The following is a 24,462-nucleotide window of genomic DNA, read 5'->3' as shown; positions in this document are numbered from 1 at the left end:
CTCCCTCCACCTCCTCCACCCCTTCAGGCAGACGTCTCCATGCACCCCCTCCTTCATAACCCCTCTCTCCTCCAGACTTGCGCAGAGTCTCCAAAAGTGTCCAAACCGGACTGCTCGCCGGATGACTGGAGGAGAGCTGCTCAGACACCAGATACTTATCCTCACCCACTGCTGTGTGTCCACTGAGAGTATAAAGTCAGAGCACACAGTGTGCATGTTCATGTGAATGTCTGCTGGTGATGCCATGCCACGAAGTCACGCCGGAGAGGAGAGCAGCAGCACCGGGCTCTGGCTCAAGACCTCCACGGGACGCAGGGTGCAGGACCAGGCACCGAAGGATGTGGAGTCCGGCAGGAAGATTATGAATAACAACGCAGCTCAGGACGGTCTCCTGTCTCCCACTCCCACCTCCACCTCCACCTGCACAGGTGTGCCGGGAGAGAGGAAGCAGGGTGCCCGGCTCAGCCTGCTCGGGAAGCCGCTGACCTACAGCGCGCAGAGCGGCCGGAGGAACGCGAGCTACCGGCGGCTGCAGAACTACCTGTACAACGTGCTGGAGAGACCCAGGGAGTGGGCCTTCATCTACCATGCCTTTGTGTGAGTACCTCCACTGAAACCAGCACAGGTCACTGGGAACAGTTGGTCAACAGCTTTCACATATTTGAAGGCTGGACTTAGAGACATTAAGTCTGTATGCTGTATTGTCTTTTTGCTTGTTAGTTATATCTTTACTTTGCTTTTTTACTTTTACTCAAATGTATTCTCATTTTTGTAAAATGACTTTGTAGTTGTTTTATCTCTATAATTTTACTTTTGTTTGTCTTTTCTTTTCTTTTACTTTATTTTCTTTACCTTATTGTATTTTAATGTCAGGTGGACATCCTTAATAAGCCCTTCGGGGTTTATTTTGTCCCACCCGTGCATCTATGTATGTCTATGCTAATCTTCTTGCCTTTTTTAATCTTGTTTATTTGCACAAATAAAAAGAAAAAAAGAAAGAAAAAAAAAACATTCAAGCAATAGAAAGCATGAGAGTGCTTTTGGGAAATGTAACAGATTTGAGTTCATATAGTCTGTTGGTGGGGCTTTTCTAAAATGTAAAGTTAAACCAAGTTAAGTGTCTTTTACACTTTGATGACAACTTCTCCATGTGTTCATGTTATAATATAAGATTGTGGTGCAATAGACCACAGATGGATGCAGATGGTAGGCATGTGGAAGGGACAATTTATTACATTACATTACATTACAGTCATTTAGCAGACGCTTTTATCCAAAGCGACTTACAGGAAGTGTATTCAACATAGGTATTCAAGAGAACTACTAGTCACCAGAAGTCATAAGTGCATCTCCTTTCTTAAACAAGCATCTTAAAGCATAAACCAGAGCAAAAGTATAGTGCAGAGGCAAATTACTACGAAAACAATAATTGCAACAGACTAATCCGAATATAGTAAGTGCTACAAACTACTACGAATAGGATAAGTGCAGTAAACAAATACAAATTCAATAAGTGCAGCGAACTGATACGAATACAGTAAGTGCAGCAACTAATACGATTTATTTCAAATATATCACCAAATACGAACTATGCATATATTTTTATTGTTATTTTGAATGCCTTAATAGTTCCTGTAGCAGCCCAAGTAATGTGAGATAAGGTCACTGGGAACTGCTCAGTTGGTCAACAGCTTTCACACGTTTGAAGGCTGGACTTAGAGACATTCAAGCAATAGAATGCATGCCAGTGCTTTTGGGAAATGTAACAGATTTGAGTTCATATATTATTCATATATATTCATATATATTCATATATTCAAGAAGTACTACCCTGAGCCTTCCTCGTAGCACTTATTGCACTCGTATTAGTTGTTGCACTTACTGTATTTGTATCAGTTCGCTGCACTTATTGAATTCGTATTTGTTTACTGCACTTATCCTATTCGTAGTAGTTTGTAGCACTTACTATATTCGGATTAGTCTGTTGCAATTATTGTTTTCGTAGTAATTTGCCTCTGCACTATACTTTTGCTCTGGTTTATGCTTTAAGATGCTTGTTTAAGAAAGGAGATGCACTTATGACTTCTGGTGACTAGTAGTTCTCTTGAATACCTATGTTGAATACACTTCCTGTAAGTCGCTTTGGATAAAAGCGTCTGCTAAATGACTGTAATGTAATGTAATGTAATATAGTCTGTTGGTGGGGCTGCACGGTGGTGTAGTGGTTAGCACTGTCGCCTCACAGGGCCTGGGTTCAATTCCCGGGCTGGACAACCTTCTGTGTGGAGTTTGCATGTTCTCCCCGTGTCAGCGTGGGTTCTCTCCGGGTTCTCCGGCTTCCTCCCACAGTCCAAAGACATGCAGCTTAGGTGCATTGAAGACTCTAAATTGCCCGTAGGTGTGAATGTGGTGTGAATGGTTGTTTGTCTCTATATGTCAGCCCTGTGATAGGCTGGTTACCTGTCCAGGTGAACCCTGCCTTCACCCATTGACAGCTGGGATCGGCTCCAGCACCCCTGCGACCCTTAACTGGATAAGCAGGTTACGGAAAATGGATGGATGGATAGTCTGTTGGTCACCTGATGATGACCAGCTGAGGTCATTACATTACATTACATTACATTACAGTCATTACATTACATTACATCTTCACCCATTCATATCACACTGATGACTTAGTCATTTACACTGATGCAGACATGACTTTTGCAGTAGCACGCTTTTCTCCAAAGCTCACTAAATCCCAATTACTTACAGTCAGTAGTATGTTACATATCATTCACCCATTCACACACTGATGACAGGCTACCATGCAAGGTGCCACCATCAGACTCTAACTAACATTCATCATCCAGTCCACACCGATGGCAAGCCTTCAGGACGTGAGCGGCGTAGTGGAGAGCAAGGTAGTTCTCCAATCAGAGGGTCGTGATGTACACACAGGACACTAGTTGTATGCAGTTAGTTCTTTCAAGGGAAAAGTCAATGCTTTTGAGGAAAAACGAAGTCACATTTTGTTCTTTTCTCTCTTATATATGCAAATCCCATGCACAGATATTCAAAGAAACCCATTTTCCTTTATGTTGGTGCTTAAGATGTGCTGGATTGTGACTATTATTGACCTGATTTCATTCCCCTGTTGATTGATCTATCTTTACATCGCTGTCTTGTCAGTGCCGGATCTCTTTTGAATGAGAGATCACCTGTTGCTCCAGCTGCAGTGTGCAGAAAACACCGGAGACACAGATCCTGATATTGCAGATTTAATTGCAATATTTGCACACAGAGTCAGTAAATCAGACAGATAACTATATTAGGCCCATTCTCTTCCCTAATCTCTACGTAACACTGGAAGCTCCAGCAGATTTTGGGCTCAGAAGGTCAACATGCTGTCATCTGAAAAGGTTGAATGTGATATCAGCTGCTACTGCTGTGCGTGATTTGGAGTCTTTCATCACAGGTTTGAACAGTGAGTGAGTCTGGGAAAAGTCATGGAGGGACATGTTTCAGTTCTATAATTCAAAACAGCCGTCAGCTGAACACAGATTGGTTTCTCTGCTTTGAAATAACGCCAAGATTTTTGATTTAAAAAAACAAAACAAACAAACCAGTTTCCTCTTTCTTCATGCAGTTTCAATTAGCCAGTTTCAGGCTAGCATTCAGGCTGGACTTTTCTGGTTGATGTCTGTTAAGCGAGCAGGGTTTGTTGGTTTTTCAGTCTGGAGCAGTTTTCTTTTGCTTGTAAACATAACACCGTGTTACTTAAACTGTATTAATTAAGGGTTAGGGTTAATCAACAACAGTTGTTTTCTTGGTTGTGGTCATATCTTCAGACATAATTGCTTGAACATTGGTTGTAATCTGCATGGTCCTTTTTCTGCTTTGCACTTTTGCTGTGTTGTTTCTGCGCGTCACCCATTGGTTTGTGGACTGATGTTTTGGCGATTTTGCCGTCGTCATCTTAGATTACGGCCGTCGCCATGTTGGTTTTTTTGCAACCAGTGAACAGAAGTTACCATATCTGGAATGTGGAGGAGTGAGGTAGAGACGCCATATACGTCTCTGGTGTCGACCTGTCAATCAGTGTGTAGCCCCGCCCTAAAGCATCCCCTGCTTTATGGTCTGTTTGACTCTAAATGGAGCATCATTTACTAAATGAACATCATGCTGTATTGAAGAAGACTTGAAACTAGAGATTGAGACCATAAACTCATGTTTACAATGTTTACTGAGGGAATAAATCAAGAGAGAAGTAGAGTCATTTTCTCATAGACTTCTATACAACCAGAGGAGTCGCCCCCTGGTGGACAGGAGAGAGAATACAGCTTTAAGACATGAAGCATCGGCTTCACTTGGCAGAACCAGAGGTTGCAGCCTGGCTACGCATCCATGAGATAACCTGCCAATCAAACGCTGTAGTTGCACTCTTTTTCTGTGTCTGCTCCGCGGTGGAAGCAAGTTGATGCTCATGATAACCCTGAGCCTTCCTCGTAGCACTTATTGCATTCGTATTAGTTCGCTGCACTTATTGTATTCGTTTGTTGCAATTATTGTTTTCGTAGTAATTTGCCTCTGCACTATACTTTTGCTCTGGTTTATGCTTTAAGATGCTTGTTTAAGAAAGGAGATGCACTTATGACTTCTGGTGACTAGTAGTTCTCTTGAACACCTATGTTGAATACACTTCCTGTAAGTCGCTTTGGATAAAAGCGTCTGCTAAATGACTGTAATGTAATGTAATGTAATGTAATGTAATGTAACTAATTATTTTTCCGTTTATTTGAAACACCTGGTAAAGTAACAAACATTAGATCCTGTGTGACTGAGGTTATTTCAGAGGAAAAGCCCTCAGACTAAGTGTATCTTTGTCTTAATAATTACATTTATTTATATGAGCATATGGCTGTTATGACACTTGGAGTTGGTGGATAATTGGAAGAGCAGGCTCTGCAATAACACAGCTGTGATTTTTCAGCAGAAAACATCCTTTATGTCTCTTTTTCTCACGGTCTACGTACCTCTCATATACAACATATGCATGAATCTCTGTGTCTCTGAGGCACACAGACTGTCCACCAGCACGCCAACATCCCGTCCCGTTCCCGACAGCCTTGTTGGAAGAGGAGCGCTGTGAGAAGGAGGAAGTGGAGCTGTCAGAGGAGGGGCCGCCAAGCCGGATGTTGACGTTTTATTTGCTCAGGCGGGACAGCTGAGGTCGCGGGGGTTAAGTCGTTACATCTGCTCGCAACCGCAGCCTCAAATAAACTGTTTAAGTGAGATAAAGAAGTCTCAGTGTGATTAGGAAAGCAATCTAGCATTGAGGGAAATGGGAGAAAGCAAAGTTCTGTTTTTATGTTTAAATGCAGAAAAATACATTTTAAGGATTCAGATGAAAATCAGAGCTGTTAATATTTCTGCTGTACACACATAGCAGTATTTCAGTGCAGTTTAATGTACACACATACTTTATACTTTTATGCTAACTCTGCAACTATCTTACTTTAAAATGTATGTCTTCATCCTAGATATTTCATTCTCGATTTTCAAGTTAAAGTCACTACAAGGAACCTAGATTTATTGTTGGTTTTGGCGGCCCCTGTGGACTAAAGTGGTACTCTTTCTGGCTACCAGAGTCCCTTTAGAAAACCTCTCATTTTACTGCAGCAGGGTCTGACAGTCTGCCCCGCTCAGTCCTGGTTCTGGTCCTCCTGTGCCTCCCTTCCCGTCAGCGGGTCCAGTAATACGGCCTGGTTCTCCGGCAGCGTGGTATCGGTGTTGACTCCCAGTAGGGGACCGGAGGAGCAGAGAGGAGAAGCTCTGAGTCAGGCCCCGCTGGACTCTGGTCTGAAGGAGTTTCTGGTGAACCTTCATGATTTCATCTGGTTTCTCCAGAATCCGACCCGGTGTCTCCGATGACGAGCTTTAAGAATAACTTTATAGAAACAGACGATCTTCTCTCTGATGGTCTGGTTTACTGATGGAGGTCTATAGAGGATCAGGACTAAACGGAGACTGGTTCAGGACCAGATAAAAGTTCCTCACAGTAACTTTAATCATTTAGACATGGAGATCCAGTGTCACTAATGATACATGCAACAACAGATTAAGATTTAATTACCACTCTGCAACGAATGCAGGTGAAACGGTTTATATTTTTCTGTAAATGCTAACAAAACTGTTTTTTGTTTTTGTTTCGATGGATTCTTCGGTTCTTTTCTTTTCTTTAACAGCCTGAAGGGGACAGCATGTGTCGGCTGTGAGAATTACCTTTTATTCGAAAAATCGACTTGATGTAAAGAAAGCAGGCGTCAAAGACGAGAATGTTTCACTGACATTCTGCATACTTTTATACACACACACACACACACACACACACACACACACACACACACACACACACACACACACACACACACACACACACACACACATATACATATACTGTATTTGTGGATTTTGTCTGAAGTCATTAACTTCTTGCTGTTGAAACCTTTGACATTCTAAAGTCAGTCACCTAAATAGATTCTGTTGAATTTATTTAATAATTTACATGTAAGGCTGTAGTCAAACTTTGAAGTTAACATTTAATTGGGATTTAGTGAGTCAGTCGTTGCAATGTCTCCTCAGTAAATAAACTTTAATGTAACGGTACGTTGTAATGTGACGCTGCTCGTGCTACTGCAAAAGTCATGTTCTACATTCATTTACACCTACATCAGTGTGTCACAGGGTTAAACTAAGTAAGTCTCGTCTGAACTTGTATATAAACTAAACAAGCAGAAGTAAATACAGAAACATCCAGAAAAAAGACACAAAGACACACTCATTGTTTTTGCAATGGATACACTCCCAAATGTAGATATATAGACTTATACACACATTCATAACACATGGCTACACACAAACACATTCACACGTGGATGGAGATGAACACACATACACACACACACACACACACACACACACACACACACACACACACACACACACACACACAAACACAGTACTTGATTTATATTAGAAAAGTTTCCTTTGAACGTTTAATTAGCTGGCTGTTATGTAGAAACAGATGCTGCTGTGTGTGTGTGTGTGTGTGTGTGTGTGTGTGTGTGTGTGTGTGTGTGTGTGTGTGTGTGTGTGTGTGTGTGTGTGTGTGTGTGTGTGTGTGTGTGTGTGTGTGTGTGTTTGTGTGTGTGTGTGTGGATCCATGCTGTGTAAACGTGCCAGAAAACAGCTTTACTTTGCATGTGTGTGTGTGTGCATGTGAGTGCATATTTGAAATCGATATATATGTGTATATTACTCTCTATATGAATCCCTGATGGGCTGCAGTGTGAATGGAGACACTGATAAGCTTCCTGCCAAATAGTGCTCCCACACTGAAAGGCTTCACGCATTGAGATTTTAACCTCTCAGGGCGATGTCGTGTGTCGGCCTCAACACATTGGCTGTAATGGGTTCCAGCCACATTAGGTGAGATTCTCGGAACATGATGAGTTTTTGTGTGTGTGAGAGTTACGTTTCACCTAATTCTTTATCTGTTTACTCCATTTTTTTGTGTTTTTGTGCAACTATGAAGGTGAAATATGACGCTAATAGCACGAGTTCATGTATCTAGGTGTCTGTTTTTGTGTCTGGGGCTGACTTGCAGAAATGTGTAAAAGATTGATTCAGTCTTGCGGTGTGAATGCGTCATTCATTGATCCCAGGGCCGTTCTGGTCCATCGACAGGTAGCACATCCACCCGGCCTGATGATATGCCATGAAGCGGATACACACTTTGTTTCTAATGATCAACCTCAGTCCAGTTTCTGAATGACACTTTTTCATTTCTATTCAAACAGCGTTCACACTGACGAGGATGTCGTCTTTTACAGGACAGACTGTCCTCATCAAACACTTTAAACAAGTTTCCTGACAAGTGGCCTCTTGTGGTTGTGCGGATAATAATTTTTCTCTGTCAGTGTTGTAGCACCACAAACCTCAAGGAGTTGAAGCAGGGGATGGAGGTCAGGGGAGGTGGTTAGCTTCCTACAAACTTGTACACGGCTATTATAGTAGACAAACTATTTGTGTAACTGTTTCTCAATCCGTGTGTGCGTAATGAGACTTGTAAATGTGTAAAAGAATGTCTAAATGTGTACTGAGATTTGTGAAAGAAGTCTGCAAATGAGTATTCAGAATCTGTGTGTCAGTTATCAGATTTGTAAATGTTCAAAAAAATATACTGTATCTCCCCTCTCTCCAAATCTGTATTTAGCTTTCAAATCTCCACAGCTACAATAACGATCTGGCGGCAACCTCTGGTTCTGCCAAGTGAAGCCAATATAGAAGTGTCTTAAAGCTGCATTCTCTCTCCTGTCCATCAGGGGGCGACTCCTCTGGTTGTATAGAAGTCTATGATAAAATGACTCTACTTCTCTCTTGATTTATTCCCTCAGTAAACATTGTAAACATGAGTTTATGGTCTCAATCTCTAGTTTCAAGTCTTCTTCAATACAGCATGATGTTCATTTAGTAAATGATGCTCCATTTAGAGTCAAACAGACCATAAAGCAGGGGATGCTTTAGGGCGGGGCTACACACTGATTGACAGGTCCACACCAGAGACGTATACGGCGTCTCTACGTCACTCCTCCTCAGTCCATATATGGTAACTTCGTCAAACCTAAGGTCTCATAACATCAGTCCACAAACCAATGGATGACATCACCATGACTACGTCCACTTCTTATATACAGTCTGTGGTTGAACACAAAAGTTGAGATGCTCGGGTGTGGATGAATTTAAGTAATTTTTTAGGAGGTACAGACAACTGTGCAGCGACTGATCTCTGGTTTGATTGGTCGATAGGTTGTTCATCATGGATCTGAGGAAGTGTATTTCTATGACTTTGATCACACTGATTGTGCTTTTCCATCAAGGTGGATAAATCAATTGCAGCGTGGTCCAGTCAAAAGCACATTTTCAGTTACTGAGAGTATTTGTAGTACATTGTTTGCACACAATGCAAAACGTTTGCTCTTTACAACCACATGGGAAAGAAAAGTGTTAATATGAATCATGGCTTTAAATCTAAAACGCTAGAAAAGGTCTTTGCACACAAAGTCAAATGCACTCAGACCTGAAGAACATCAAAGGCATCCTGAAGAGACTGCACTTTGTTTCCTGAGAACATGGTGACATTTGAGACACCTGAGCACATAAAAGAGTCTCTGTGTTTAGGTTCAGAGGTACTTCCAGGTAGGGAGGAGGATGTTGGACAGCACCCAATGGAAAATGCTGAGGGCCCATTAGATAGGATGAATAGAAAAAGGGATGCTTGTGTGTGTATCTGTGTATAAATACTGTCATGATAGGTTCCGGTGTTTGCATGAATAGGTGCAGAGTGGGTACCCTATTAAAGGTAATGTGTGCTTTGTTTAATGTCTCCACCGGAGAGCGTAACACAGCACAGATACAGTGTGGACTTGTGTGTCCGGGTCCCCAGTTGGCAAAATGTCATTCAGGGTAAAACAGAAGGTTGGAAGGGATTTAGAGTAAACAAGAGACGATGAAAACACATGAAAATATGAGAGTCAGTGCAGGAAAACAGAGGCAGGATCATCTACCCTGATTTAAAATGAAGAAAAGTCTTCATATCCAGACAGAAGTATTCCACAGGCAGCTCACTATGCAAGATATTCAAAACACGCAATGACAGAAATGCAAGGTCACTGAGTGAAGATGTCCACACCAGGATGTTTGCATATTAAACATTTTCCTCTTCCTCAGAAATGAAGTCAAGGAGTAGATTTAGGAGTTGGGAAACCATGAGGATGTCGTTTTTTGGGAAAACTCTCACCTGTAGGAATAATGATCCAACTGAATCTGTATTTCTGCATATGTGACATGCAATAATAGCAGAACCCTTTAACTCTGGACCTGATCGCTACATCCGGGTTTTTACTCATTTAGAACCGTGTTTTCTGGGGGTATCCTTAGTCATGATGTGGTAATTCAGTTGAGAGCAGGATGTGTTTTGAAAGTCTTTTTAATTGCATTCAATGACACCCCAAATAGCATTCCTAAATCCCCAGGATTCCTCCAACACATCAGCAGTAAGCTTAGAGACAATTTTGGGAGAAGAGGGTATAAATCAATCAAGCTGAGGATTAATTAGCTTCTGAACGCACTGTGTGTCATCAGAAAATCCCCCTTTCTCCTGAATTTATATAAGACACATTATATATTTGTCTGCAGTTTTAACGGTCGGTGTCATTCCAGTGCACCACCTCATATATTCTCCTCTCCGTTAAGTAAATGTGTAAAAAGGAATGAGCTAATTACCGATGCGTCAGATTTGACGAACGATCGGATCGGCTTGTCGGTTCCATCAGTCGGAGCTCACTGGTGAGAAGGTGCCAAGATCAGAAGGGTCTGAAGTGACAAATATACACTGTGACATCTGAGCAGGTCGCACAGGGAGTGTGTAGGTTGTAGGTGTGTGTGTGTGTGTGTGTGTGTGTGTGTGTGTGTGTGTGTGTGTGTGTGTGTGTGTGTGTGTGTGTGTGTGTGTGTGTGTGTGTTGTGTGTTGTGTGTTTGTGTTGAAGGGTTTCAGAAGCAAAAAGCAAGAGATTGTGTTTCTTTTAGAGCGCATACTTGAATGTCTATGAGAGTGTGTATGAGAGAGAAAGAAAGAATGCAAGTGTGTGTGTGTGTGTGTGTGTGTGTGTGTGTGTGTGTGTGTGTGTGTGTGTGTGTGTGTGTGTGTGTGTGTGTGTGTGTGTGTGTGTGTGTATAACTCTCACACACAACAACTGTTGCACAGGCTTCTTTCCCTTCCAGCGGATGACTGTATGCGAGGGTTGCTCAGTGTGTCAGCATCAGTGTGTGTCTGCTCGTTAGTCATTCGGCAGCTCTCTCGCTCATCGGCTGTGGTGCCAGGGTGCTGAGCCTGTCTCCAGCGCTGATGGATGAAGACGGGCTGAGCTCGTCCGTCCTCCTGCCCACACATAGAGCACTGCTGCTGGGTTCTCGTCACACAGCGGCCTCCTCTTCCAGCCGCGTTCACCGTGGACGTTACCCTGTGGACGTGACCCTGTCAGCTCTAACGTAACTCAAAAGCTCTCATAGAATACTGTACACACACCCACACATGCTCGGTTTGCGTAGCTTCATTCAAGATCGGAGTAGTATTGTCGGATGAATGTACTTAAAGTGGTTGAGGTACTCTATGTTTGGTTCACATTTTGTTAGTAATTCAGCTACAATAACGATGCGACGATATATCTTTTTAAATATATTTAAATATATATTTTTAATATATTCTCATATATTTTTTTATATATATTCTAATACATTTTTTTAAATGTATTCTAATATATTTTATTAATTTATTTTTTTTCTTATATATTTTGTAAAATATATACAATATATATGTTGTAAAATATATACAATATATATATTTTTTAATATAATTTATATATATATATATTTTAATATATATATACAAATATATTTTAAAAAAAAAAAAAATATTTTTGTAAAATATAAAACATATAAAAAATATATTTTGTAGAATATTTTTAATATTTTTTGTAAAATATATTTTTATACATTTTGTTAAATATATAAATTATATTTTGTAAAATATATTTATATATATTTTGTAAAATATATAAATTATATTTATAAGCTTTTAGCATAGATGTGTGTAGTAGAAAAAAATCCATCTTTTTCACAGAGGTATTGAGACAAATCTGTACAGAATAGGAAAATAAATGTGGAAATATAAAATAATAATTATAAGCATTTTAATTTATTTATGTTTAATTATCTTTATATATTTTTTTTATATATATTTTTTATATATTTTAATACATATTTTAAAATATATTCTAATATATTTTAAAAAATGTTTTATATTTTTTAAATATTGAAAAAAAAAATATATATATATATATATAAAATATAAAAATATTTTTATATTTTTGTAAAATATATTTTATATTTTTTGTAAAATATATTTTATATTTTTTGTAAAATATATATTTAAAATATACTTTTTAAAATATTTTTAATATTAAAATATATTAAAATATATTTTTTTAAATATATTTTTATCAAAATATATTTTTGCAAAATATATTTTTTTTATAAATAATAAATAATTAACAGTTTTTGTTCTGTATACTTTTAAAATATATTTATTTATCAATAATATAATTGATTCATTTGAATCCCTTTTTAGTGTTTTCTGACACCTTCTGCTTAGCACCCAAAAAGTAAGAAGGACAGTTTTTTGTGAGCTTTAGAGGTTTAGTTTAAGTGGACACTTGTGTGGACACAATTTTGCACCAAATGTCTCATTTAAATATTTGCAAATATCACAGGAGCACTGAGACGTTATTTGCTTGGCAGCGCAGTTAAAGGTGCATTTCACGGTTTATTTTTGTCTGATTTGTGCAGGTTTAGCTTCTGCAAAAAGTCAGCTATTCTTTCGTGAATTTGCCCCTCTGAGTGGTATCGATCCTCTTATATAACTCTGTGAAAGAAAGCAGCTTTGTTAGTATAAGTATAACAACTGCAGAGGAGTAAAAGTACATGATTTCCCTCTGACATGTTGAGTGATGTAAGTATTAAGTGGCAGTAAATGGATGTACAGTACGGATGGAAGTATGAGGTTACTTAACACGACTGCTGTGCACACCGTCCACACAACAGGAAACCTTTTACTGTTCTGTCACCACACACACACACACACACACACACACACACACACACACACACACACACACACACACACACACACACACACACACACACACACACACACACACACATCGCTCTCCATGCATTCCTCTGAGTCACGCTTTGCTCTGCAGCCCTGGAGAAATCAGAGTCCGATATAGCCAGATGACGATAGCTGTAGAGCTCAACCACCTGGGCTGAGAGTGTGAATATTTTAGTAGGTTTAATGTGTGTGTGTGTGTGTGTGTGTGTGTGTGTGTGTGTGTGTGTGTGTGTGTGTGTGTGTGTGTGTGTGTGTGTGTGTGTGTGTGTGTGTCAGCCTGCTCTGAGCAATTCTAATGACAAAAAAACCATATAATAATACACATTTTCTGAGGTAAAACTCACCCACGCTGACAGGTTCCTCAGGCAGAGCGACACAATATGAACAGTTGTTTGCTTCATTTGACATGTTTTTCTATTGTGGAACATCATTTGTCACGCTGGTTCGAATAATTGGAATTGGAAGAATGCTGAGAGTTGCATTGAGAGGAAGAGAGAGAGAGAAGAGAGAGAGAGAGAGAGAGAGAGAGAGAGAGAGGTTGGGTGAGAAGAGAGGGAGTGAAATGAGATTACAGAGAGACGGGTGATGTGCTTTTCCAACGACTGATATCACTCTGCACTGCTGTGAGATACCTGACAGTCTGCTGTCTGGATTAATTGCCTCAAAGTCACTTTCTCTAATACACACACACACACACACACACACACACACACACACACACACACACACACACACACACACACACACACACACACACACACACACACACACACATACACTGACACACTAATAATTCAAATTAAATTAATCACAAAAAAATAAATGATAAATTATTCAAGTCATTTATAAACAAAATGCAAAACACTTATTGGTTCCAGCTTCTCAAATAAGAGAAGTTTCTGCGTTTCTCTGTTTTTTATATATATTGTTATATTTATATATTATGAATTATTATTATGTATTGTACTGTATAGTAGTCTTTGGGGGTTCGGACTGTTGGTCGAACAAAACAAGCAATTTAAAGACGTTGAGCTCGTCTCTGGGAACTATTACTCTGGGAGTATTCTTTCTAATTTAATAAAAAAAATTTGATTAAAGGGTTGATTCATTTAACAAACAATCGTCAGGTTCACAAGGTAAACTGAGGACAGAAACCTGCAGACACACACACAACTATTATGTGACTTTGTTCGGCATGCTGCAAATTGAAAGCACAACGCCAGTGTTAAACTGGTAAACTGGCCAGTGTCCATCCGACCACCACTGTTGTTCTGTGGGGGGAAACTCAGAGGCCCATTTCACCAAACAGGTGATCGTTTCTCTCATTAATTCTACACATTTATTGTGAATACACTGTGAATACTTATTGGCAGGAGAGGACTTCAGCTTTTGTCGGCCAAATTCCTGCAAAAGTATGACATGTTTGGAAGAAGGGATGCCTCCCAGTAACCCGGTTCTAAACGGGAACTGGTTCTAGATTAGTAAAAACCCAGAGTATTTATGCGTTACTGGTTCTGCTATCGGTACTTTAGAAGTTCTGGAAAGCAGACGTCCATCCTCGTCCACTGCAGGTAACGTTAGTCTGATCAGAAGAACAGGATCATCAATGAAATAATCACTGAGATTATTGATGAGCTGTGAATGTATTTTAATGATTTTGGAACTTCTTGAATTGCTGCTCAAGAAAGACTGTTAGCTCACATACAAGAATAATAAAGAAATGTCGATTCTTTACTTGATTAATTGTCTTTTTCTCCTCACAAAATAACACAGATAAGAATATCGATAAAGAACCAAACTGATAAGCAGTATCAATTGGAGGAGCACTGATTTTATGTAATTCAGACCAATTTAGTGTGTTTCTTGGACTATAAAGTAACCAGCTCAGCATCAATATCCAACCCGCCTGAGAGGAAGAGATGAAGGGAGGAGGGACAAGACTGAGATGAAAGAAAGGCTGTAACAGGACAACAGGAACATTAGTAGAAAATCAAGAACGCTCACTGTATTCTTCATTTATTTCATTTGGTTCCATCCCTCAGTCTTGTTATAATACAGAGCTAACGTTACCGTTATAGTATGAACTCATTATGAATTCTCTGATAGAGGCAGAAACAGCCAGATCTTTTTTCTCAGAAGGCAGAAGTCAGGCTGGAACAATCTGTCAGCTCTCAGCAGCAGTCGCTCGTACTTCACTCCGTCTGCACTCAACATGTTTATTTTGGTGTCGCATCGGACATTTGACATGAAGAGAAAATGCTTTTAACCCTCTAAACACCAAGGGGCGTTGTTTTGGTCACATGTTTCTCTCTGTGGTCTTGATTTTCACTGCAATATAAAAGTCCTGCACCTCTAAGGAAACAGAACAATCATGACTAGAAGTAGAGAGAACTCAATCATGTCTTTTGTGCAGAATAACACAGTTATATTGACATAAATCATAAAAAAAACATTTCTTTCATGATTTATTTAATACAAGAAATGGAAAACAATAGAATCTATATAAAAAACGTTTTTTTCCACAAGTGTTACCAATGTTGGAAAAAAATGGAGGCTCTACATGTTCACATTTTTTCAACCTCTACTTCCAGCCTCTGCTCTCTGCTCTGTGTTCAGCAGTCTGAAGTTCATTCAAAGTTTCACAGATTTGTTGTCACATGACTGTTGGTCTCAGATGAGTCAATCATGGCTTCATAGTTTCACTGAGGAGCTCAGAATTTAATGTTTTTTACAGAATCTGGTTAAAGCAAATGGTTTATTTGGGGCGAGGTTTTAAATGAGACGTGTAGAATAAAATGTTTTTGACGAAATTTCACTATTTTAAGCTTTGTTTTGGCTGCTTTTTCCAATGGAACATTGTCGCACATGATGTGTTCAAGGACCGTCAGAAACATGCATATCTGACGTTAATTAGGTTTTTTTACAGCCTCTGGCTTCGATTAAGAGTTTATTTTCGGCGATTGTTTCAAGAAAACATGCTTTTTCAACCCCACCGGCAGGTTTTAGGATTCAGAGGGCTAAACGGTTTTCCTGAAACATTTTGTGGAAACGAGGATTTAAATCTCTCCTTCTCTTCTCCTCTCAGTGTCGTTGAATCTGTTGTGAATCAATGCTCCTTTATTGCCCTTTAAAGATGTCTGTTTGGTTGTGGAGGCGTCGGACCGCTGCTCCTCTTTGAAGTGCTCAGAGTGAAGAGTAGCGGGCATATGTTCAAGACTTTAATGAAACAGACTGAGGAGAGCTTCGTGGTTCTCATCTTTTATTAAAAGCTTTCAGGAGTCAGAAGGTGTCCTTCTTGGACGGTGTTCCTCTGAGGAGCATGAGTGCCGTCCATCATCTGGTCCCTTTCACTTTTATTGTCCCCCGCTACGAATCAAGGGGTCTCTCATTTCGTTGTTGGACTGTCGGATCTCTTGATTAAACTTGAGAGAGTGATGCATCACGTTGCTGCACTCCAGGAACCCTTTAATGGACACGGAGAGACTTCAACACACGAGCTGCCTGCTTCTGCTTCGTTTCAACATCCAATAATCCAATTAATCCTGATACGAGACAAGATGTTGTCTTAGATTTAGGATATTGTAAAATTATCTTAGCCTTGTTTTTTTTTGTTTTTTTAAAGCTGCATTACAGGAAAGTGTTTAGTCTATTATTTGTCTATTTAATGATGATAAATAAGCAAAAAGGCTTGGGTAATATTTAGGGAAAGCACCAATAGTCAAAGTCTTAGTCAATTTTGTCCGTATGGTCCGGCCCTCGTCAAAGCTCAGTTATCCTGCGATAATCAGCCACTTTTGCTTCCCTTACTTTCCTGCATGAATCCATTTATGTTTATTACTGTATGTCTTTTACCATGACACATAAATAAATGTAAAGTGGACTTTAGTAGGAGGACATCAGATCTTCTTTGATAGCTGTTGCAGTTTCTTCTGCGTACCAGTAGAGGTTGATCGGGGTCACAGATTGACCTGTTTTCTATCATGTGACTTCATTGGACGGGGTCTCGTTGAAGAGTTTCTGTGAAGCGAAGGTGACGGAGACGACGGTGTGATGAAGCTGGAGATGAGATGAATTTGTGGAAGAGGAACATGAGCAGGTTTTAGGTTTAAGTGTGTGTGTGTGTGTGTGTGTGTGTGTGTGTGTGTGTGTGTGTGTGTGTGTGTGTGTGTGTGTGTGTGTGTGTGTGTGTGTGTGTGTGTGTGTGTGTGTGTGTGTGTGTAATTGATCAAATGTCACTCCTGTTTATGATTTCCTCTGCAAATATTTAACAATATATAAAAAATATTCATCTTTCCGTGCTTTGGAATTTGTTTGTGTACGTGTGTGGACGCTAAAATGTGTGTGTGTGTGTGTGTGTGTGTGTGTTGTTGTGTGTGTGTGTGTGTGTGTGTGTGTGTGTGTGTTATCTTTTCCACATAACTCTACAAAGAAACACATTTTCTCCCAAACGTACATTACATGTAGGCGCCTAGCAACCAGAGATGATACAAGAATCGAACGACACGCTGCATGAAAAGTCCTCCATGTGTTATTTGTGTGAGAGGGAATGAGGCGAGAGAATGTCCCTGTGAATGCATGTGTGTGTTTGTGTGTGTGTGTGTGTGTGTGTGTGTGTGTGTGTGTGTGTGTGTGTGTGTGTGTGTGTGTGTGTGTGTGTGTGTGTGTGTGTGCAGGCGTTGGGCCCAGTCCATTGACGGGAGTCAGTCTAATGTAGAGTGAGTCTCTGTTTTCTCGAAGTAATCCTTCTCTCGGGCCTTCAGCCAACAGAGCAACCAGCCTGACACAACAAGACAGCTGGCTGTTTGGATAACATCACACCTCCTCAGTGTGTGTGTGTGTGTGTGTGTGTGTGTGTGTGTGTGTGTGTGTGTGTGTGTGTGTGTGTGTGTGTGTGTGTGTGTGTGTGTGTGTGTGTGTGTGTATGTTTGTGTGTTTTTGTGTGTGTGTGTGTGTGTGCACTCAGGCGACAACCTCTAGTTCTGCAAAGTGAAGTCACTGCTTCATGTCTTAAAGCTGCATTCTCTCTGCTGTCCACCAGGGGGCGACTCCTCTGGTTGTATAGAAGTCTATGAGAAAATGACTCTACTTCTCTCTTGATTTATTCCCTCAGTAAACATTGTAAACATGAGTTTATGGTCTCAATCTCTAGTTTCAAGTCTTCTTCAATACAGCATGATGTTCATTTAGTAAATGATGCTCCATTTAGAGTCAAACAGACCATAAAGCAGGGGATGCTTTAGGGCGGGGCTACCTAGTTTTCATTGTTAGACCGTTCACTCACAGACGTATCAGAGCTGTAATCAGTTTCTGTTAATGCAGCTGCTGCTACTTCACACTAAAAGTATTCAACTGTCAAAACACAGGGATGGCTTTTATTGTGCAGCAAGCACAAGAATCACAATACATCTATCTCCGTGGTTACAGCTGACTGTGATCTCTCAGCAAAGAAAAAGCATCTAAAAAACGAGGAAGCATGATATTGACATTTTCATTAGTTTTAAATATTGCAGCACACGAATGAGCGACCACAGTGAGCTGTGCTCTGATGTTGTGTGGAAAACCTGTCACGCTTTGTTCAGCATGAAATCAGATCACAGTTGCTTATGGTTCGATGGAAAAAAACCCAACAGTTATTGATTGATTTCTATATTAAAACAACATGGGTTTGTTTGGCTGTGCTGCAAACAGATGCTCCAGCTGTTTCTGACAAAGTAGCTGCTCAAGGAGTGTTTGCTGTCATGTTAAACTGCAGAGAATGAAAATCCTAAGGAGGCTTACCTAAAGGTTATGGTGAAGTGTCTAAGGAGTAGACAGAAGTCACAGCAATGTCTTCCTCTGTGTCATTAGAGGGTGCTTATGTTGCTTTATTTAGTGTGCTTTTCCATCTCTGTTTAATGAAGATAAAGAAAGCTTTGTCCTGCAAAATGACTATTAAACAACCAAAAACACAGGAAAAAAATCCTGTTATTAAGACAAAATATTAAAACATGTTCAATGCGAATATGACGCATAAATTAGCTCTTAAATAAACTCAGTCTGGTTGGGATGAGAGTGTGAGAGCAGAGATATTTGTTAGCCTTTGTTGCACTCTCGCTAAATGTCAACTCCATCCAATTGTGCATGAGGCTGTTTATAAGGAGACTTAAGGCCTCACTGCTCAGCTCAAATATATTTATTAATATCTCTCTCTCACATCAGACTGATTTGGTCCATTCTAAACACGACTTCTTATAAATCACCACCACGTTGCACAACACAACTCGATGGAAATTGATATTAAAAAGGCATCACATTTGAAACTCATATTCGACGGCAAATAAGAATCTGCTGTGTTAGAAACTAATGGATTCATGAAAGCACTCTTCAGTCCTTATGTTCCATTAGTCACTTCAACACCCATTTCTCTGTCGCAGGAAATGTTGACATTTGAGTCCTCAATCTGTGTAGGTTAGGGGGCAAACGCTGTCGTTAGAAAGGTGTCCAGCAATTATCCTGCATTTGTCCGTGTTTTCTGTTACTTACCAGAAGTGCTGCTAATGCTTATCAGCTGCTCAGTCTAATGGATTTTTCTGAGGAATTGATGCCGGAGCACAGTATCGCTTAGAGGAACTGGATTTGTTTTCGAAGCTGAGCGCTTTGACTTCCACTCAGTGTGAGCCAGTAGCTGATATTTTGAGTCCTTTCATATGTCTTTGAGTGAGAGAAGCGTTTTTGCATGGATGAAAATATGGAATCTGAAGCAGACGAACACATAAAACAGACCAATATGGTTAAAAAAGCAAACAGTGGAGGATGAACTGGTCGGCTACAGTGAAAGGAAAATGGTTCCATTCTCTGCTGTGAAGCTGCTGCCAGTTTTAAAGCTGTGGGAAAGAAGTTACAACACATTTGGTTGTACAAATCAATAACATCTTCCTATAAACAAGAGCAATTTGATATTTCAAAGAAGGCTTTCAACAAAGGCTATAATGCCCCAAAAGATCAGAACAAGGAGACAAAATATGCCCTCTGAAAATAGAAGATTATATTTAATCCAACCATTAAATTTAACTAAACCTGCAACCTCAGCGGTTAAGAACATCTTACCAAAACTGCAAAACCAAATAACAGAAAGCTGCAGCAGAGCGACAGAGCTGTGGAAACTGGGCTAATATACTCTGGTCATTTATGTCATTTTGTCACTCTTTGGAAAGAAATTCTCTTATCCCGGTTTTTCCTGCGTAGAGAATTAAGATCAGGCCACCTTTGTCCCGTCTTTTGCTCTGGACAAAACTCTGACGGGGTTCATGGAAAACACAAGCGTTGCATTTTGTTGTCCAGGACTCATGCATGTGTGTGCACATGATCAGAATGATACCAGCTCCTTATGAGCCAGAAAAAACGTTGCTTATGGTGCCATTTTCTATAAAAAAATGTAACAGCTAGAGGATCCTCATATTTAATTCAGAAAGGCCGATATTGACCGCAGCCTGCAGGGATGTTAGAGCAAGCAAACATTCTGCTTGGAGACCCACAGAGCTCATTCACCTTGAAGCTCAACCTTGTGTGAAAACATGAAATACCCAAGTGAACATGCATGTTAACATGAACAGCTACAGGTGATCACATCGCCTCAAAAAGACCCAGAAGCAAATACAAATCCATGCAAACCGTGACGGAGGCTGCAGCTTCTCCACCACGACAGCCAGAGGACAAACCTCTTCTCCCCCTCCTCTGTCTCCAGACCTTGTTAAGTAAAGAAAAGGAGCAGTGGAGGAGGGGAAGGACAACTTGTTTCGTAGTGGTCGCCAGATAATTTACGGTGGGGGGTTTCTGAGGTAAAGGTTGCATTCAGAACACAGACTCATAAAAGATATTAGCTCACTGAACACAAGACCGGCCCCAGACCTGGTCCGGATCCAACCAGATGAGATAAGGACGGTCCAAGTCTTCACTCCTATGCCCTCATTTATCAAATCATTCGTAATCTCAATGTGTGTGTAGGAACTGTCCATAAGAAAAGTGGTATTCACCATGGAGCACAGATTGATCCCAAAAAAAAGGCACCTTTAGCATCTGTATGAGATAAACCGGGACACAGAGCAACTGACGTGGTTTAAATAGCAATAAAGTCAGAGTAGGGAGGTTGGGAGTACAGGTTGGATGCGTCAAACAAACACAGGACTTTCACCAAGTCTGTTCTTGTCCCGTAACTTCAGAACTTACATATGCCAGCCATGTTACAGACGTAGTTATTTTACGTAACAAATACTCTCATTTGAACATAGACCCGGATGTTTTTCTAAACCTAACGAAGTAGTTTTGTTGCTTAGCATAAAAACAAGGTAAACCCATGAAATCCAATGCTAAAGTACCTTAAACCTGCATTCTCTCTGCTGTCCATCAGGGGGCGACTCCTCTGGTTGTATAGAAGTCTATGAGAAAATGACTCTACTTCTCTCTTGATTTATTCCCTCAGTAAACATTGTAAACATGAGTTTATGGTCTCAATCTCTAGTTTCAAGTCTTCTTCAATACAGCATGATGTTCATTTAGTAAATGATGCTCCATTTAGAGTCAAACAGACCATAAAGCAGGGGATGCTTTAGGGCGGGGCTACACACTGATTGACAGGTCGACACAAGATACTTCATGTGATAACCTGAAGAAAATAGAGAAAGTCCCGTTCACTGGATTATCACATATTCCTGTTTGTGGTGCATTAATAATGACAACATGCAATCTGGATTTAAGAGTTTGTGTTCATTTTTATTTATGAGAGCTCATTGGAAAAATATGGATGGAGGCTTCACCATAACTCTTACCATAACAGTGACACAGATGTTCCCGTCTGCGATGACAAGGCTCAGTGCAGCTTTTAGACAAACTGTGTGTGTGTGTGTGTGTGTGTGTGTGTGTGTGTGTGTGTGTGTGTGTGTGTGTGTGTGTGTGTGTGTGTGTGTGTGTGTGTGTGTGTGTGTGTGTGTGACACAGTGGGCGGTAGTGTGCTCTTTATAATGAGTTTCTCAGTGTCCTCTTGCCAAAGAAGCTGAAGAGCAGAACAATGACAGAAAAAGAAAAAACAATTTTTATATTAAATCAGTCTTATAATATTTACTGAACAACAACATTTGCCGGCCAAGAACATTTTCCTTTTAACTCTCTGGCAGCGACTGTACGTGTGATTTGAGTTTCTGTGTGCGTGTGAATGCTTTTTTTCCATTATGAATCACTTTTGTTATTCATAATGAAGAAAAGCAGTGAGCTTAATACTACAAAGCAAAACAAAAACACCCCCGTTTGGTAATACAGCTGGCCCATAATCCCACACTCTAATTGGAAGTAGATGAGTGGCGGAGATCAAAACATCCATATTGATGAATGGGAGGGCGAGTTTGAGGTTTTTAGGAGGTTTGTTGTTAACGTATCCTACTTTTCTAGAAACATGTCTTTATGCTGATAATTACTTTAATATAATATACAACTAATTAGCATTTGCAACTTAGTCCAACATCTAAGATTTGTGGGAAAAATACTGATAGACAAGCAGCAAATATGATACAAACTAATTTGGTAGGAGGCAGAGTTGTAGATAGACGTACCAATATATCATAATTAAAATATCTATCAAAATCCTCTACAACAGTTTCCTCTAGGTTGTTTTTTGCCCAGTAACTAAAATTCATATCTGTTAAACCATCGACCAAAACTTTCTGCATGATTTATCACTTCATTTCCTCAAAATGACAAATTTATCAAGTTTCTTTTGACAATTTTTTTTTTATTCCACATTAGGGACTTCTTAGAAGGGCTGCACTATATGAGGAACATATGCAATCTGCAATAACATTGTTGAATATCAAGATAACAATATTACTTGCGATAAATTAACATATATTAAGTTGTTCTTGGTTCTGCCTTTCTGCTGCTTTCATTATTCTGCTAGAATCAGGCAGCAACCTGCATTCTCTCTCCTGTCCATCAGGGGGCGACTCCTCTGGTTGTATAGAAGTCTATGAGAAAATGACTCTACTTCTCTCTTGATTTATTCCCTCAGTAAACATTGTAAACATGAGTTTATGGTCTCAATCTCTAGTTTCAAGTCTTCTTCAATACAGCATGATGTTCATTTAGTAAATGATGCTCCATTTAGAGTCAAACAGACCATAAAGCAGGGGATGCTTTAGGGCGGGGCTTCACACTGATTGACAGGTCGTATACAGCGTCTCTAGGTCACTCCTCCGTATTCTTATATTTCTTATATACAGTCTATCGCTAGAATACATTGCTTGTTGAATTAAAAGGAAACCAAAATTAAAGGAATTTATTTCCAACATTCTTTTATTGAACAAATTGAAGTGAACACAAAAGGCACCAATAAAAAAAAATGATAGTTACACTTTTTAGGTGCAGTGTTCTGATACTTTCAACTAACTTGACAAATCATGCGATGCAATATCGCAGAGTTTCTCAATGTGTTTTTTTGTGTTGACACCAATAACAAAAAGATATACATTGTGCTGCGCTTGAGACCTAAAAAAAACAGTCCACATTGGAGCAACCACTAACACTATAACCGGCCGGCTGTGCTCTGCTCTTAATATTTTCATCCACTATTAATCTTAATGATGATGGGAGATCCTCCATGATGTTTGCTCCTGTCTTTAATTACACCGGCCATGCTGGGTTCAATAATCCGCTCTGCAACCGAGCAGGTTTTTTATTGTCAGTGATGTACTCAGGTGTCTGCTGCTGCACTCATTACTCACATCGGTCTGACCACCTTGGCCGTTTCCGTGGCGACGCCCAGCACTCGGAAATCACAGACCCTATTCCTGATTGAAGTGGGGACTCAATTGATTGCTTGTTGGGTGAAGTCTGTTTGTGTGCTTGAAAACAGAGCAAACAAACAAGTAGATCAATGCTGAAGCCAATAAAGAAACAAGGTTGTGTGTGCTTCTTTAAGGTCATTTAGTTTTCAAGTCACCACAATGAACCAAACCTCAGTTCTTTGCTACTTGATACTTCACATTATTCCTCTAATATACTACAACAGCCATTAGATCTGGTGGTTAGCTGAATAAATGATAGTAGTTAATGTATATTTGAGCTTTTCAAGTCATGTTTTGGCTGTTGTAGTGTTAGCATCCCCTGCTTTATGGTCTGTTTGACTCTAAATGGAGCATCATTTACTAAATGAACATCATGCTGTATTGAAGAAGACTTGAAACTAGAGATTGAGACCATAAACTCATGTTTACAATGTTTACTGAGGGAATAAATCAAGAGAGAAGTAGAGTCATTTTCTCATAGACTTCTATACAACCAGAGGAGTCGCCCCCTGGTGGACAGCAGCGAGAATGCAAGTGTGACATGTGAACGTCCCTTTACATCACACAAACATCACAGAGGACAGTGAGAGCAAAACAGCATCAGTGAACTGTTTCAACCATATATTCTCCAGTGGCGCTCAGCTCAAAATACGAAGACGCATAATTCGTCATACAGAAGATATTTGTTACTGGTAGTGAAAACATTATCTTCACCTCACTTGTTCAGCTGACTTTAGTAGTTTAGATAACAGACACTCGACGGTTCTGTTGTTATTACAAACACTTGTCTTGTTCACAAACTCACAGCAGTGCAGCTCTCTAGAACGATGTGGGAAACACTAGAGTGACGTTATTTATGGCATTAAAAAAATAAA

The 24,462-nt window shown here is 39.9% G+C and overlaps 1 protein-coding gene across 1 annotated transcript in view; it reads left to right on the top strand.

Moving 5' to 3' along the window:
• Positions 1 to 238: 238 nt before the first annotated feature.
• Positions 239 to 24,462, top strand: part of kcnq5a (potassium voltage-gated channel, KQT-like subfamily, member 5a) — a 92,050-nt gene continuing 67,826 nt past the window's right edge. Inside the window, exon 1 of the mRNA XM_054600091.1 lies at positions 239 to 597. Coding sequence (XP_054456066.1) covers positions 245 to 597 — 353 coding nt within the window. The 5' untranslated portion in view covers positions 239 to 244. The remainder of the gene's footprint in view (positions 598 to 24,462) is intronic.

Source organism: Anoplopoma fimbria, chromosome 6 (genome assembly GCF_027596085.1).
Source record: "Anoplopoma fimbria isolate UVic2021 breed Golden Eagle Sablefish chromosome 6, Afim_UVic_2022, whole genome shotgun sequence".
NCBI classification, from domain to species: Eukaryota; Metazoa; Chordata; class Actinopteri; order Perciformes; family Anoplopomatidae; genus Anoplopoma; species Anoplopoma fimbria.
Note: the sequence above shows the minus strand (reverse complement) of the source record. Positions and strands in the feature narration are given on the sequence as shown.